Source organism: Equus przewalskii, chromosome 12 (assembly GCF_037783145.1).
Source record: "Equus przewalskii isolate Varuska chromosome 12, EquPr2, whole genome shotgun sequence".
NCBI lineage: Eukaryota > Metazoa > Chordata > Mammalia > Perissodactyla > Equidae > Equus > Equus przewalskii.
In genome coordinates, this window is record NC_091842.1 from 32,598,015 (window position 1) to 32,616,403 (window position 18,389).

Sequence of the window (18,389 nt, forward strand, 5' to 3'; positions counted from 1 at the left end):
ATTTACGGAGCACACACCATGGGTCAAGCACCGTTCAGGGCACTCTGAACACAGCAGAGAAAAAAAGAGGCAACATCGACATTTTTGTGGATTGTACGGTGCAAGGTAAAATACAGACAGTAAACAGGAAGGGAGTAAATAACCAAGATACCACGAGGTACTGATAAGTACTGTGATGAAGATAAAGGAAATAAGAGAACAAAGAATGAGGGAAAGGACACATCTGAATGGAGACCTGCCTCATCAGGTGGAATCAGCCATGCAGACATCCAGGAAGGAGCATTCCAGCAGAGGGACAAGTGCAAAGGCCCTGAGGTAGAAATTAGCCTGGCGGACTGTATGGCTGAGGTGGTGGGGGGGATGTAGGGAAGAGCTAGATCACAGCAAGCACTGAAAGCTGTCACCAAAAAGCCTGGACTGGGTTTTAAACAGTGGAGTGATGAGATCTATGTTTCCATGAGTTTCTGTGTTTATCCCACTGGAACCAGACACAAACACACACATCGTCATAAGCCAGTTTTCCTTGCAACCAAAGAAGCCTGCCTCAAACAAAGACATCTGTGCCTCTGTGCACCCTGGGGACAAGAACATGAGGCCCCCGAGTGGAGAGAGGCCAGGGGCTGCACGGTGGGATACAAGTCATCTCAAAATCCTTAATTCAATCACATCTGAAACATCCCTTTGGCCGTGTAAGGGTTCTGGGCATTTTCTAGATCCCAGACTCTGATCCAAGCATGTCATCTGAACTACATCATTGAATATTTAATTCTCATAACAACCACCTGGGAAGTACATACTATTTTAATCCCAGCTTATTATTTACAAAGAGACTATGAGAGGTAGAGTGAGATTATAAAAACACTAGTACTATTCATTGCTAACATTTATTGAGTGGCTACTACATATCGGACATCATTCTGAGTGCTTTCCATGTACTAATTTATCTCATCTTCCCCCAAAATGCAATGAGGAAGGTGGTATCACAATTCCTGCTTTACAGAGAAAGAAACTAAGGCACAGAGAGGTCACAAGGCCTCAAAGTCAGCTGCCCAGGGGAGTCCTCAGTATCTTTACCACAGAAGTCGTTCGTGCATTAACGTCCATCGTGACATGCAAGAAGAATGGACAAGGCACGGTGTTTCCCAAACGTTTTGGCCGTGACCGCCTTTTTCATGGGGGCACGTGCAAGGACTGAGATGAAGTGACACCCTTGGAGAAAGATGAACACCTACAGGTGGAACAAGCCGCCTTCTGTTGATGCAGCCTTTCCTCCAGGGGGTCAGATGCAATGGAGGCGGTGGCCACGCACTAAACCACGCTCCTGACCCAGCCTGCTGCCCCAGGATCTCCCGCAGGAGACATCTCAGCAGCTGCAGTCTCACAGCTCTCAGCGAAGGACGTCCACCCTGCGGCCATGCTTCCAGGTTGAGACTTCCAGCGTAACACCCCCAGCCTCCCTCCCCACCTCGTGCCTGACTGGTGAGATTCTCACGCAGGTGGAGTTACTGGATTAAAAAGTGAAAGACCCCCATGGACTCTCTTCCCTGTTGGTCCCCACAGGGTGAGAAGAAATTCTGCAGAGCCACGAATCCCTCCCAAGGGGGGTCCCCGGGCCCACACCTGGGAGGCAGCGCATTAGGGAGTGTGACTCTGGCTACAGGCCAAGCTGGAATTTCCAATCACTGTCAGTAATAACAGTGTTATTTGGATCAGTATTTCTCTGATTCCTGCATCTATTTCTTACAGAGAACTTGAAAGGAAAGGAGAAGAGCTGTGATTAACGATAATCTCTAAACTGAAACACAGTTATCTGCTGATCACTTGCTACGAGGTCTAAGCACAAAATATGTAAGAATCTCACGTAAGATCTGTGTCTGCACGCTCTCTCTCTCAACGCTAACTAACATCTGACAGAACCAGCACGCCTCAGAACTCTAATAAACCGCAGGCTGAACAAAGGAAAAAGACCATGTAAAAAGCCAGTAGCTAACAGCGTCCCTCCAAGCGAGGGCTTGCCCAGGCCTGGAGACCTTTTTCTCACCAGGTGTTGGACACATTGTGCCACTCAGCATCTGAACCACCCAACGAGTTCCCCCTTCTCTGAGTTCACCCCTAAGAGAAAGAGCCAGTCTTGTCAATACAACCTATCAGGTCTCTGAGACTGAGTGGGTTCATCTGCTTCCCAGGCCCCTCAGTGAGCTGCCAGAAGGCTCCTCCAGACAAGAAACCAACTTGCAGCATACTGTATTTCAACGTCAGCAATAAGCTGAGAGGAAAACAGGAGTCTGGAGAGTGATCTGCTCTCTCTCCACAAGCGAAACCGCCCTTCACTGGCTCCCTGGAGAGGAGAAAGGCTGTCCAAGTTCCTTAACCACAGAATTGGTCAAATATCCAATAAGAGTTACAGTGGAAGTTTAATTGCCCAGCCAGTCCCTCATGGACACAACAGTCCTTGCGCCACGGCTCTAAGGCTGGAGGGAGAGCACAAAGACCACAAGTTCCAGGATGAGAGAGATCCAAAAACAGAAATGAAGGCATAAGCTTTGGGGAACTCTTCTCATCTCACCAAGGAAAAACAGCACATCAGTGGTGAATAACCCAACCTCACTTCTGGACCACATTAGGAAAAAAAGTCTTTCAATCAGTTAATGAGGCAACCCACAATTCTACTCCATATTTTGCTGGGTATTAAATCATGATTTTCTTAGAGGGACTATATCTGTCTTTTAAAAAAGGAAGAGGGTGGGAATTTGAAATCTGATATATGTAAAATTAAGATCCATTTTAAGTTGTGGGGTTTTTTTTAAAATCCTGGAGGCATTCTTCTACAAGAACAATGTAACAAGGAGAGGATCCCAATATGGCCCTCAGCAATCTAATTCAACCCTGAAAGCATTTGAGGCTTAAATAATTTTCCACTCTTTTCCCTGATGAGCTAGCAGTTTCATAAACAATTTATTGCCAAAAGATAAAAAGAATCCTTATATCCTCAAACTAAAAGGCTTATATTATGGAAAACACATTCTGAATTCCCATTGAGAATTTGAGAAGCTAGTACACATCTCTATGTCCACCCCTCTAACATCAGGAGCCAAGGAAATCATAGATGAGAAAGGACTCTCTCCCTCTCCAACCTCTCCTTGCCTCTGCTCCTCCAACTCCCCAGACTCCCCAAGCCACCCAGCCTGGCCAGGCACCCCAAGCCACCCCAGCCTGGCCAGGTCCCATAATCAATAGCTTTCAACAAACTGAGTCAGCAACTAGCTGGGGTTGAGTAGTGAGCTCCAATTTCTTTGAGTAATAGATGACATCACTTTGAAAATTAGATAAATGTTCTTGAAAGCCCCAAGTACAATTTCCCAAAGAACGCCTTTTAATGAGGCTGCTTCACGGTGCCCAGCACAGAGCTGGTGCTCACCAGTATTTCTGAAGGGAGAGAAGTGGTGAACCGCAGGACTCACGTGAGCAACAATAGGGCATCGATCAGTACGTGCCCGCATTTGAGGGCTGTCACAAAAACCTCCCACTGAAGGACGACTCACAGGTAAGGCCCATGGCCCTAAATTAGACAGGAAGAAGCCAAGTAGTGAGGGACTGCTGCTGCACTCAGGACCAAAATATGCTTAATTGTCTCAGCTCTAACCCATTTAAGGGCCATTGCAACTGTGTCCTGAAAAGGCTCATCCCCAGCTTTGGCTCAGAGCATTCAAGCTCGGTCTTGGGAAGGGGAACTTTGGCTGCCATGAGAAGCCATTCTGTATATTGTAGGTTCCGTGTATCAATTTTAGGGGAAATCACTCCAAAATGGTTCCTAATCAGAAATATATTTTATAGTGTCGAGGTTTTTAAATCAAATGCAAGCCCAGTGGTGCTTCTTTTCTTGCTAGGTTTAATTTTCTTACTGCACCAAATTAAGTTCTGTGTAGGTAAAGTGTAGATTTCTCAAAAGGTGGGGGCACGGTCCAGTCTAGACATGCAAGTCTAGAGCCCCATCCTAGATCCACTGAAACACTCCTGAGAAGAGGAGTTCTCTCCCCCTCTAAGAAAAGGCATATCTAACAGGTTCGCCAGGCAATGCCTCTGCAAACTAAAGTTTAAGAACGTTATAATGCAAAGAACCAGGGATTTGGAGGAAAATGGCCCGAGTTCATTTCCATCCCAGATACATGTGTTAGCCCCTTAGGTCCTCCTGAGCCTCCACTAATGAATGTTTTAAAATAGAGGAAACACACCTACGCATCACAGGGTTACTGAGTCACATGAGAATAGACTCGAACTTGCTTGGAAAGGGTTAAGGGCTAGACTACCACTATTCATTCAAAATGTGTAATGAATGGAATGAATGACAAAAATAAAATATCTAGGAATAAATTTAACCAAGGAGGTGAAAGATCTACACTATAAAAACTATAAGACATTATTGAAAGAAATCAATGATGACATAAAGAAATGGAAAGATACTCCATGCACATGGATTGGAAGAATAAACATAGTTAAAATGTCCACACTACCTAAAGCAAACTACAGATTCAGTGCAGTCCCAATCAGAATCTCAATGATATTCTTCATGGAAATAGAACAAAAAATCCTAAAATTCATATGTGGCAACAAAAGACCCCGAATAGCTAAAGCAATCCTGAGAAAAACGAACACAGCTGGAGGCATCACAATCCCTGACTCCAAAATATACCACAAAGCTACAGTAATCAAAACAGCATGGTACTGGTACAAAAACAGGCACACAGATCAATGCAACAGAATTGAAAGCCCAGAAATAAAACCACACATCTACCGACAGCTAATCTTTGACCAACGAGCCAAGAACACATATAATGGAGAAAGGAGAGTCTCTTCAATAAATGGTGTTGGGAAAACTGGACAGCCACATGCAAAAGAATGGAAGTAGACCACTGTCTTTCATCATACACAAAAATCAACTCAACATGTATTAAAGACGTGAAAGTAAGACGTGAAACCATAAAATCCCTAGAAGAAAATACAGGCAGTACACTCTTTGACATGGGGCTTAGAAGCATCTTTTCGAATACCATGTCTAATTAGGCAAGGGAAACAAAAGAAAAAGAGAGCTTCTGCAAGGCAAAGGAAACAAGGAACAAAATGAAAAGACAACCCACCAACTGGGAGAAAATGTTTGCAAATCATATATCCAAAAGGGGTTAATCTCCAAAATATATAAAGAACTCATACAAATCAACAACAACAAAACAAACAACCCAATCAAATATGGGCAGAGGATATGAACAGACATTTTCCCAAAGATACTCAGATGGCCAATAGGCACAGGAAAAGATGCTCAACATCACAGTTATCAGGGAAATGCAAATCAAAACTACACTAAGATACCACCTTATACCCATAAGAATGGTTATAATTACCAAGACAAAAAATGACAAATGTTGGAGAGGATGTGGAGAAAAGGGGACCCTCATACACTGCTGGTGGGAATGCAAACTGGTGCAACCACTATAGAAACCAGTATGGAGATTTCTCAAAAAGTTAAAAATCGAAATATTATATGACCCAGCTATCCCACTACTGGGTATTTATCCAAAGAACATGAAATCAACAATTCAAAGAGACTTATGCACACCTATGTCCATTGAAGCATTATTCACAATAGCCAAGAAGTGGAAGCAACCCAAGTGCCCTTCGACTGATATTTGGATAAAGAAGATGTGGTAGATATATATAATGGAATACTACTCAGCCATAAAAAAAGATAAAATCATCTCACTTGCAACAACATAGATGGACCTTGAGGGTATGACGTTAAGTGAAATAAGCCAGATAGAGAAAGACAAACATGATTTCACTCATATGTGGGAAATAAACACATGGACAAAAAGAACAGATTAGTGGTTACCAGAGAAGAAGGGGGTTGGGGAGTGGGCATAAGGCGTAAAGGGGCGCATATATATGGTGACTGAAAACAATAATGTACACCTGAAAATTCACAGTTATAAACTATTATGCCCTCAATAAAAGAAAAATCACCAGCATGTTGAACCTCATCAAACTGAGACCATAATAAATACAAACACTTCAAAGAAAATTCATGCACTTGTGATATCACTATGCAAGCCATACCTGGATTCCAATCCTGTCTCCCTCCATCAAATGGAAAAATAACTACCATTTACTGAGCACCAGTTACACGCCAGGCGCCATACTGGAAGCTTGGCATTCACTGTTTCGGTAAATCCCCACAATGACATCATGTGATATTTCCTCTTACAGATGGACAGTAACTCCAAGAGGTCAGTTGTAGTGGTGAGCCTGAATTCAATCCAGGTCTGGCTGACTCACAAGACCTGTGAGCATGGTGTGTCCACCCTTTTGTTAAAATGTCCACATTCCAAGAGCTCAATTTTCTTTAAGAAAATCTGGTAATGGTCCATTGGCTGAAGGCTGCAAGATGGTTCAGCCAAAGTTGCATATCATTTCTTCAGGAAAACTTGAGAAATATTTTAGTAGATTCATGACAATTAACCTGTAGCCACACTGCAGACAGAGGAAGCATACAGCACCACCTCATTTAGAGAGATCTTGGTCAAGTGACCATTTTTCTGTCTACTTGTATTTCTGATTAATAATAATAATAGCTAAAATTTACTTAGTACTTACTCTGTGGTATTATGCCAAGATGTCTACATGGACTGCTTCATGAGGTAGGCACTGTTAACTAACCCCATTTTACAGAGGAGAAAACTGAAGTACAGAGAGATTAAGAAATTTAACCAGAGCTGGGGTTGGAACCTGGTCAGCCGAACTCTAGAGCTCTGACTCTCCACTCCTTTGACATTCTATTGCTTTCACCTCTAGCCTGATGGGACTCAAGTTTCACTACCTTGCAAGTGTCTCAAGACTCTAGACATAAAATTCCCTAAGCACACAAATTGATATGACCGCTGCTAATAATCTAGCAAGTAAATCTCACAATATTATTTATGCACTTAGCAAGAATACACAACAGGGTTTTCCATGTAATTAGTTTTCCAGAATCCTGACCAGCACTGTTCTTCCAATCTACCCGCATACACACTCATCACAAGTTGAGTGCCTACCTTGTGCCAGGTACAGGGGCTATGAAGATAGAAAGGTTTGCCCACCCACCCCCCCACCCCCACCCCACCCCACCCCACCCCAGGCTCAGTCTCCCCCTCACCTTCAGCCGGCTGACCTTCTCTTTTCAGCATCTGGACAGCTCCTACATACTTTTTCAGTTGGACTTTGAGCACCTCGTTTTCTCTGCAGGTACAAGAATGTTAAATATATATATATTAAAAATTGGCAATTTAGACCCAAGGCAGGGAGGAATCTTTGTAAAGAAAGACACACAATGCACATCTTACAAATATTAATATATTCTTTTAGAGATCACTGGAAGAGACTACTTTAGTGAGGGTATATTTGCAGAATGCCTCAAGAACTGTTGATTTGTGATGGAAATAAGCATTAACTGGTTCCAGTGCCCAGAAATTCAGGATGCTGACATGTGCTGTGCTTGGATTATTTGAATCTATCAATCAGCTAGGTGCCTATTCTGTGTCAGGCACTCTGTAATATTCTCTCCATTTACAGAAGCATGTGCTAAGTACTAGGTATTCAACCCGGGGAATACTCAATATTTTTATCAACTGTTATGTGAAGTCTTTATCTATCATCTCATTTAATCTTTCCACAGTGTTATCACAATACCCATTTTACAGAGGAGGAAACTGAGGCACAAAGAGGAGAAGCAGTTGACCAAGTCTGCATCTACCTCCACGTAAGACTGCTATGGAGCATGAACTCAGGCTATGACAAGATCCCACTCTACCAAATTCACTCCCCAGGCACACTGGCTGGAGGAAAGAACACGAGGATCAGGGAGAGAAAACTACCATTTGTTGAGTATTTACCACATAGCTTGGACTTTACATATGTGACCTCATTGAACCAAGCGTACATGCATTCATTCATCCATCCATTCTTCATTCAGTGGAAAATATTTAAGGGTCTATGACGTGTCAGGCACAATGACCCTGTAGTAGTCTCCTCATTTTACAGGAGAGGAATTGGGGTACAAATAAGGTCTGTGACCAAGGTCACATGGCCATGGTCAAGGTCATAAGTAAGGCACACTGCCAAGGCACAAACCCAGGTGTCTCTACCCCAAGGCCCAAGAGAGCTCTTCTCTGCCTCCTTTCGGATCTGGACTTGGTTTCTCACCAGCTACCCCAAAGAGAGGTGCCTCTTCCACATTTTCTGTTTCTGCTCTTCCCCCCAAGGTATTGGACGCTGTCTTTAAACATGGTGGAATATTTCCTCACAATGAAAAGAGTTTTAACAATGGGTTTCTTTTATGATTATAAAAATTAAACTGCTCATTGCAAAGATACTCAATCAGAACACATTTAAGAAAGAATGTAAAAACCAGCTGAAAACCCACCACCTTGAAATAAACCCCACTAACAGTTTATATCTATTCTAGCATCTCTCTAGGCATATGCACACACACACAACTAAATGCAATTTTTCATGGAAAAAATACCTTTCACACCCCTTCTTGTGTGTGAAGTCCCTGTTCCCTTGTTTACTGCTCCACTTACCCCTTCCCCATGGTAACCAAGGCTAAAAACCTGGCATGTACATTTCACGCCTTCCTCCAAGCTCATGCAATTACTACAAGCCCCATAGATACTAAGCTTCTAACTTGATTTATGGATGGAAATACCATTCCTCAGTATAGATAAGTCGTACATTTACTCAGTGGAAAAACTTGAAACTGTCCATCAGTTTCTGTCTGTTTTCAATGCATCTGAAGAGACCTCAGCCCACAAAGACAGCACTTTATACTCTGCTTCTGTGCTCTGTTTTGGCAGAAAGCACATCAGCACCAAGTGCAGACACGACCATAGACTTAGGTGTCGCCTGATAACTCCACATTCATCTCAGAAGCTTTAGAGAGAGTACACCGCAGAGAAGTCCCTTAATTATCCCGTTCCTCCTAGACAGCCTGTCATGGATGTTTCTATAGGTGTCTGCGCCTTCTCTTTCTGTGATATGAATAGCAAATGTCTGAAGCTAAACAACTAACAAGTCCTGAAAAGGTCTGTAGGAGGGAAATATTCCCCAATGTACATGGATTATACAGCTTGTTTTCTTGGATTCCCTCAGCCCGAGTCTTGTCACTCATCGCAGCCTGCTCCTAATCTCCACATGTGAATTCAAGTCACATATTATCTTAAAAGGAGGGGAGGAAAGCAATTTATATGCATTTCTATACGGCATAATTTAACAACAGTTCATGGCAGAACGTTTTCCAGGAGGCAGAACAGGCAGGTTAACTGAGGCAGACTGACAGCGGTGTGGCGCCAGCATCGGCTGCCACATCTCAGCTCGTTGCTCACACCACACAGGCTTCCTGATTCCTCTGCAACTCTGCAGCCAGCACTGAAACGTTTCAAGTGGCTGCTTGTCTTCAGCTTTGGATCAGTCTTTTAATACTGTAATAAGGCTCTATCTAAAAACCAGACCTAACAGATACAAAACAAGATTTTTTAATATAAATCTGACTTCCATCAAAATGATGATGAGAAGCCGTGGAGAATATATCAAACCACTGGGTTGGAACCTTTGGGAGCCATAAACTCATCCCAGACAACTTTGCACCAATGAACTTGTTTGAATTTTGTGAAAAATTAACACTTTCAGGTCACTGGAACTGCTGTGAATGAAACAAACACCTGGAGGGCACACTGACCCCTCCAAAGAGGCAAGTGGCTCCTGACCCCCAGACATGATGAGGTCCTTTTTATTTTTCAATTTGTATTTTGAAATAATTATAGATTCATACGAAGTTGCAAAGGTAACACCAACAGGTCCTGTATACCCTTGGCCCAGTTTCCCCCAAAGGTGACCTCTTACATAACTATTGTGCCACAGCAAAACCAGGACTCTGACGTGCGTGCGTGGTATGTGTGTGTGTAGTTCTGTCAAGCCCATTACTTTAGCTGATACTCATAACAATCCTGCCACAGCGTGTCTCTTAAGATGGAAAACAGAATGAAATGACCACAGTAGTCAGACACGTTAGACCAACGAGTAAAGCAGAGCAGGCGTGAGACAAGAGGGAGCAGGGGACAGGGGCTGTGGCAAACTAGAGAGTTCTCGTCCCACCGAAAGGTATTTTTATCACGTGACTGGTCCAAGAAAATAATGCCCAGACCCTGAACAACTGATTTGCAACCAGCCAACAGGACTTTAACTTGTAGGAGGAGAAGCCACATAGAATTTATCATTCTTATCATTACACAGGTCCGTTACAGTTATCAAAAAAATGCCTTTTTATTTGACACCTCACGAGGCAATGGGATGGATTAATTAAGTGCATGCTAACCATGAAAGGCCTCAGAAACCCTCCCAGAGTGTGTGAAACAGATGGAGATGACAGCTGAGGCTCACGCCAGCAGGGACCTTCAAGCTCAGCCCAGGTCACACCGCCAGGTGCCTGTCAGCCTAAACAGGTGAGAAGCAAGGTGGACAGAGAAGACCAAAAGCTGACCGGGGCTCCAGGGGCATCAGCACCCACCTCAGAGGGCAGGGGTGGGCTTGCTTCACCAAAAAACAAGACCAGGAAACAGAAAAAGCCAGAGAAGAAGGAAATTCATTAAAGCATAAGCAAGGGCCAGCTCCGTGGCTGGATGGTTAATTTGGCACACTCCACTTTGATGGCCCAGGTATGGTTCCCAGGCACGGACCCACACCAGTGGTCTGTCAGCGGCCATGCTGTGGCGGTGGCTCACATACAAAAAAAAAAGAGGAAGACTGGCAATGGATGTTAGCTCAGGGTGAATCTTCCTCAGCAAAAAAAAAAAAAAAAGCATATAAAAAACAGGCAAAATGAGATACAAATTAAACACCCAGAGTTAGGGGACTTATTATGATGGTACTAATAAAGTCAAATACTTTTCAGCCATTAAATATCATTTGGAGAAAAATATAATCATTCAATAACTATTTTTATAAGTCAGGTTACCACATGGTATGTTGCATATAAATCGATTCTGTAAAAATAAAATAGCCGACACTGGCACACAGGAACCAAGTGGTTTACCCATGCTAACTCATGGCACCCTCATAACAAACCCATGAGGTTGCTGCTATGACACCCATTCTACAGTGGGGTCTTTAGGATGCAGCAGAGCCCATGGTGGAACCCAGGCAGCCGGCATCAGAGCCTTGGTGCCCCTCCTCCACGCTACACACCGCCCCTCCAGTGTGTGAGCACATGTGAGAGACAGGGACGCTGCAGCGGGCGAGGGTGCAGAGCCCAGAGGCTATGCACACAGGTGGTGTTAATCAGACTCACCTCTGAGTGCTAAAGGCATAAGGCTTTGACTTTTAAAAGTTTTTTCTTTTGGTTTTTCAGCTATGCTGACCAATTTTGCATACGAAAGTAATGTTTGAAAACAGAAAACACTTTCATTGTCTAGTCTCCTAAATTTTTTTTTTTTGGTGAGAAAGATTGGCTCTGAGCCAACAGCTATCGCCAATCTTCCTCTTTTTGCTTGAGGAAGATTGTCACTGAGCTAATATCTGTGCCTATCTCCCTCTATTTTGTATGTGGGATGCTGCCACAGCATGGCTTGATGAGCAGTGTGTAGGTATGCACCTGGGATCTGAACCTGTGAACCCTGGGCCACTGAAGAAGAGCATGCAAACTTAACCACTACACCACCCAGCCAGCCCCCTAAAATTTTTTTTAACTTAAAGAAAATGCTAAGAGGTACAATGAAGCTGCTATGGAGCAGGTCCTCTCTTCATCTCCTCCCGTATGGGGTGGCCACCTCCACCTTGTCTGCACTGGCCACACATGACTGAGTGAGCCTGTGAGGATGAGACCTCTGAACAAGGACACACGGATGGCTGCAGCCCTGTCAGCTACATCCTAGAGCAACTCTCTCTTCTCCATCTCATGGGACTTTCCTCCTCTCTGGCTCCAGCGTGTCCACGGCTCAGGTGAAGATGTGACCACTACACCTGGCTCTTTTTGCAACCGACAAAGTGATTTAACCAAACCCTAACCCTCCACCTAGAAAAGCTGGGGGCGGGGCTGCTGTTGTCTCACAGGAACTGCACAGATCGCTCAGGAGTCCTGAGGGCTCGACCAGTTTCTCCATCTCCACCCCGAGTGCAGTCACATGTGCTCTAGGAGCCACTGGGGTACTTCTCCTCCCTTTCATGACCTGTTAGTGACCCAACGTCAACGGCTGGGCTCTCCCCAAGGATTTGGTCTTTCAGCTGCAACTCACACATCTTCCTGAGACAAGGAGATGCAGCTGGGGGTGCCCTCACAGCTCACCCCACAACAGTGATGAGGAGAAACGCTCAGGAGGAGGAGGAGCAGGGGTAGGGTTTTGGTGAGGCGGACCCTCTGTCGTGGCCCGAGCGGCTGCCGTGGGAATCCACCCTCCAAAGATAAACCCGCAGAAGGCCGCCTCTCCCCGCTGCCTCTTTAGCACTCGTCCAGCCTTTCCACTCTGACAGCTGGGGGAAGCCACCTCCTTCACAGGTCAGAGAACGGGAAAACGCGCAGAGAGAATGAGCGAAACGGAATCCCCACCACGTGGGACATTCCCAAGGTCGTTAGAGGGTTCAATCTTGTATTTTAACACTTAGGCATTTCTTCTAATACATTTTTTTAACAAACGATTTTCCATGCTTTGAAGTGATATAAAGAATAATTTGAAAAGAAATTTACAGGTTCTCAAAAGTGAATGTATTGAAAAAAAAAAATATTAAGGGAAGAGAAGAATAATGCAGGTGACACACAGGAATAGCAGAAACAATGAGAGGGGTTCAGTGACCGAAATTTGAGGAAGAGAATCTTTGCTTTAGATAAAATAAGGGTATAAGGAGAAGATTTTTTTAATAGAATTTATTTATTTATTTGCTGGGAAAGATTCACCCTGAGCTAACCTCTGTTGCCAATCTTCCTTTTTTTTCTTTTTACTCTCAAAGCCCCAGTACACAGTTGTTTATTCTAGTTGTAGGTCCTTCTAGTTCTTCTCTGTGAGCTGCTGCCACAGCGTGGCTACTGACAGACAAGTAGTGTGGTTCTGTGCCCAGGAACCAAACCCAGGCTGTGGAAGCAGAATGTACTGAACTTTCACCACTAGACCATCAGGGCTAGCTCTAATTTTTTATTTTTATTTTTTTGGTGAGGAAGATTGGCTCAGAGCTAACATCTGTTGCCAATCTTCCTCTTTTTTTTTTTCTTCTCCCCAAAGTCCCAGTACATTGTTGTATATCCTAGTTACAAGTCATTCTAGTTCTTCTGTGTGGGATGCTGCCACAGCATGGTTTGGTAAGTGGGGTGTAGGTGTGCTCCCATAATCCAAACCCGCGAACCCTGGGCCACTGAAGCAGAGCTTGTGAACTTAACCACTACACCACTGGCCGGCCCCAAGAGAAACTTTTTTTTTTTGAGGAAGATTAGCCCTGAGCTAACATCTGCTGCCAATCCTCCTCTTTTTGCTGAGGAAGACTGGCCCTGAGCTCACATCCATGCCCATCTTCCTCTACTTTACATGTGTGACACCTACCACAGCATGGCTTGCCAAGCGGTGCTATGTCCGCACCGGGATCTGAATGGGCAAACCCTGTGCCGCTGAAGTGGAACATGCACACTTGACTGCTGTGCCACTGGGCCAGCCCAGAAAATATTTTTTAAGCCTACTTCCCAAACTGTGTTCCAGGGGATGACAAAGGGCCCTGAGAAAAGGATGGAGGATTAGCATTAAGCACCCTTGGGAAAAGATGAGCTGAGCAACATCAGCACAGTCCTCCCCTCCTCCCACCTCAGAGCTTCTCAGAGCCTTCAATATACTTATGCACACTGACCACCTATTAACCTTTCAAACTCTACAGTTAATTCATTAAATTCTTCTTTTTCAGATTGGGGACAGCCCCTTAGGACTGAGAGAAAAAACTTCATGGAAAAGAATCAAGTCTCTATGGGAAAAGTGCTGCCCACGTGGCCTGTGGCAGAGGTGGGCACTCGAGATGTTACACGTGCCTTGAAAGCCCTCCAGGCTTGCTAAGAAGTGAAAAGTAGCTCCAAGCCAAGACCTCCTACAGGGGAAACCTGTGCATCATTTAAAAGATCCCCACGTATTTACTAGGAAATCCACTTATCTATCTACAACACGTGAGTATTTGCCTCTGAGTTGGGCACTTAATGTTCGTGGTGTTGCTGACATGCTCTTGTTCAATCCGCACCACAACCCTGCAAGAAGGGTCATTATCTTCATTTTTCATTCTTCTCATTTTACAGATAAAGAAACTGAGGTTCAGAGAGGTTAAGTGGCCCATCAAAAAAAAGAAAATCACACAGCTAGTCCAAGGCAGGGCCACAATTCACCTTAAGCCTCTCCGAGTCCAGGTCCTTTCTCCTCCCTGTCACAGACTAGGTCTCACCGGATCATCAACAACACTTCGTGAGGTTGGTTTTACGGTGCCCATTTTGCAAACAGGAAAACTGCAACTCAGAGAGCCAAATGACACACACACTCGAAACTGGGAGTCAAACCATCCTTTAACTCCAAAGTTGCACATTGCTTCATATAAATTTAGGGAATCAAGTGAAATGGACAAAGTTGAAAACGCAAAGCCTTAAAAGATTCCATTGGAAAACGAGGGCTGTTAAGCATGGGTCTGCAGCACCTCATGGTTGGTTAGACTCTGCGCAAATGTGAACACGATTCTCCTGACCAGCCAGCTTTGTTCAGAGGGAAGGAACTTTCCTAGGGTTACTAACGATCATCAGACATCTCCTAAAGGTAAGTTGGTGCTCACAGGTGAGCTTGAGGGAATAGGCACCACAGTACTGGAGGTGCTAACAGTGAAATAAGGCCAAAAAGGTGCATGCAGATTGCAAAGCAACAACTAAAATTGTCCCCATTGGCAGATGACACGATTTTCTATATAGAAAATCCCAAGAATGTATAAAAATCTCCTAGAACTAATAAGTGAGGTTTCAAAGTCAAATACAAAAATTAACTGTATTTCTACATACTGGCAGTAAACAAGTGGAAAGGAAAATTATACAAAGAATCATCTATAATGATTCCAAAAGATGAAACACATAGGAGTAAATCTAGTAAAACATGTCCAGCGTCTGTATGCTGAAAACGACAAAACACTGATGAAAGACATCAAAGCAGAACTTCATGGATTAGAAGACGAAATAGTTAAACGTCAATTAACAAATTGATCTACAGATTTAACGCAAGCCCAAGCAAAATCTCAGCAGGATTCTTTTATAGATACAGACTAGCTGATTCCGAAATTCATAGAGGAAGGCAAAGAAGCTAGAATAGCCAAAATCATTTGGAAAAAGCACAAATTTGGAGGACTCACATTACCTAATTTTAAGACTGACCATAAACCGACAGCACTCGAGGAATGCGGCAGAGGCACAACGACAGACGCAGACCCAGAGAACGGAACAGAGTCCACAGATAAACACACACACACAGCCAAGTAATTTTTGACAATGGTACAAAGCCAATTCAGGAGGAAAGACAGTCTTTTCAACACCTGGTTTCAAATAACTGGACATCTACATGCAAAAAAGTAAACTTCAACTAATACCGCACATCTTATATAAACTCAAATTGGATCACAGAGAAATGTAAAACATAAAACTAAAAAAATTTTGAGAAAATTTTCATGCCTAACCTGAGGTTAGGCAGAGTTCTTAGATTTATCGCCAAAAGCATGCTCCATAATAGAAAAAATTGTTAAATGGGACTTGCTCTGTGAAAGACATTTAGAGCATGAAAAGATGAGCTACAGATGGGAAAAAATATTTACAAATCACATAGCCATTAAAGGACTTCTATCCAAAATATATTTTAACAAACTTAAAACAAAAAAAATGCCCAATTAAAAAAAAAAACTTGAGGGCAAAATATTTGAGCAGACATTTTACCAGAGAGGATATACAGACAGTAAATAAGCACAAGAAAAGATGTTAAACACGACTAGTCTTTAGAGAAATACAAATTGAAACCACAACAAACCCATTAAAACGGCTAAAATGTTTCCTTAACGAATAATAAGGGCTGGGGAGAACGTGGAGCAAATGAAACTCTCATACTACCGGCAGGAACGCAAAATAGTTCATCAAAAACTGGTAAGAACTCAAATGTCCTTCAACGGGTAAACAGTTAAATGAACGGCGGTACATCCGTACAAAGGAACACCAGCCATCCTTAAAAATGAAGGCACTATTGGCACACGCACCAACTTGGAGGAATCTCAGAAACATGCCGCTAAATGAAAGAAACCTGTCTCAAAAGGCTACACGCTGCATGATTTCACATATATGACAGTATAGAAGGCACAGCTACAGGGATGGAGGGCAGCTCAGTGGTAGACAAAGGTTGGGGGGTGTGGGGAGGTTTGACCACAAAGGGGAAGCAGGAGAGAATTTTTGGAGGTGATGAAACTGTTCTGGATCATGATTGTGGTATCAGACTCACATTAATCTCTGCAAGTGTTAAAACTCATACAACTGTACATCTTTAAAAAGTGAATTTTACTGTATATAAATTAAAACCAAAAAGTTTAATAAAAAAGAAGTTAGAGAGGAGGGGAAGACAGGCCACAGTCACCACTGTGCCTGCCTAGAAGACAAGCCAGGAAGCATCTCCTGCTGACCAGGCTCCATTATACTGACACCTAAAAAACACCAAAAAGCCATATGCATGCCAACTGCGGGAGGTGAGGGGGGCGGGTTGGAAAACAATAACAGTAACAAAGTCAGCCTCTGACAGGGCAGACTTTTCAACATCTTTTTTTCTCTCGTCTCTCATTTTAAAATTTTTCTATTTTTAATTGTGATAAAATGTATAACAAAATTTACCATCTTAACCATTTTTAAGTGTATAATTCAGCGGCATTAAGTACATTCCCACTGTCATGCACCCATCACCACCATCCATCTGCAGAATTTTTTTCATCTTGCAAAACTGAGATTCCACACCCATTACACAACTCCCTTTTCCCCCACCTCCCCAGTCCCTGACAACCACCATCCTACTTTCTGTCTCTGTGATTAATATCCCTGTACTTTTAACAAAGATGATTAAGCAAATGTTACTATAAACAGTGGTGCAGCTTTGAACGCGGCTTTGGGGAAAGGGGAGGCGAATTCAAAACCCTGTTTGAACGTAGCTCCAAAGACTCAATGACGCATAAACAAGAATCATTTCCAGGCGTCTCAGCAAAGCGAGGCAGTCACGCCAGGCTCGCTCCGCTTCTCCCGGACAGAGCGCTGCACTCCAGCAGCCCCCACGCAGGTTCAGTGCTGTGAGAACTGATGGATTCCACAGAAGCTTGAGGTTTCTTTCCTGAGATTCTGACATGACTTCAGAACCAAGGACCAGCTTATGTTCAATTCCAGGTTCCACTATTTTATTACCTTTAATTCTCCCCAAATTGACTGCTCACATCCAGAGCGTAAGACAGCTTCAAATCCATATAGAACAAAGCAGAGCCATGAATATAGCCAGACAATTGGATTTAACCTCCACCAAACACTGCGTTAGCTTAACCACACATCGGCCAGTCCCCTCCTCCAAGCCAGAAGGGGCTGGAGAGTTTGCTACAAAAAGCTATCAGTTAGGGGCTGGTGGGTGGCATAGTAGTTAAGGCCGTGCATTCTGCTTCAGCAGCCTGGGATTCACAGGTTCAGATCCTCGGCGCCAACCTATACACCGCTTATCAAGTCGTGCTGTGGCAGCATCCCCATAGAAAATAGAGGAAGATGGGCACAGATGTTAGCTCAGGGCTGATCTTCCTCACCAATAAAAAAAAGAAAAGCCTCTTAGGGGCTGGCCCAGTGGGCACAGCAGTTAAGTTTGCAAATTCCACTTTGATGGCCCAGAGTTCACCAGTTCAGATCCCGGGTGTGGACACGGCACCATTTGGCAAGCCATGCTGTGGTAGGCGTCCCACATATAAAGTAGAGGGAGATGGGCACGGATGTTAGCTCAGGGCCAGCCTTCCTCAGCAAAAAGAGGAGGATTGGCAGCAGTTAGCTCAGGGCTAATCTTCCTCAAAAAAAAAAAAAAAGGTATCAGTGCATTCTCATAAGTTCAGGAGGTATCTGTGGAGTGCCAGCCGTGGATCTAGGTGCTGGGAATGCATCAATAAACGAAAAGGACAAAATTCCCTGGTCTTCTGGAGTTTCATTTATTTCCCAATTTTTAAATTTATTTCATCTTCCTGTTCGAATAGGTACAAAGCACAACACTTGAAAATTACAGCAAGATTCTATTCCACCCTTTCAGCCAACAAATCAGAACATCTCATGA

The 18,389-nt window shown here is 43.7% G+C and overlaps 1 protein-coding gene across 9 annotated transcripts in view; it reads right to left on the reverse strand.

The window, feature by feature from the left end:
- Positions 1–18,389, reverse strand: part of SNX29 (sorting nexin 29) — a 590,085-nt gene that overhangs the window by 397,590 nt on the left and 174,106 nt on the right. For all 9 annotated transcript variants that reach the window (XM_070568519.1, XM_070568518.1, XM_070568526.1 and 6 more), the window contains one exon: positions 7,187–7,269. In XM_070568519.1, the coding sequence (XP_070424620.1) occupies positions 7,187–7,269 (83 nt within the window). The remainder of the gene's footprint in view (positions 1–7,186; positions 7,270–18,389) is intronic.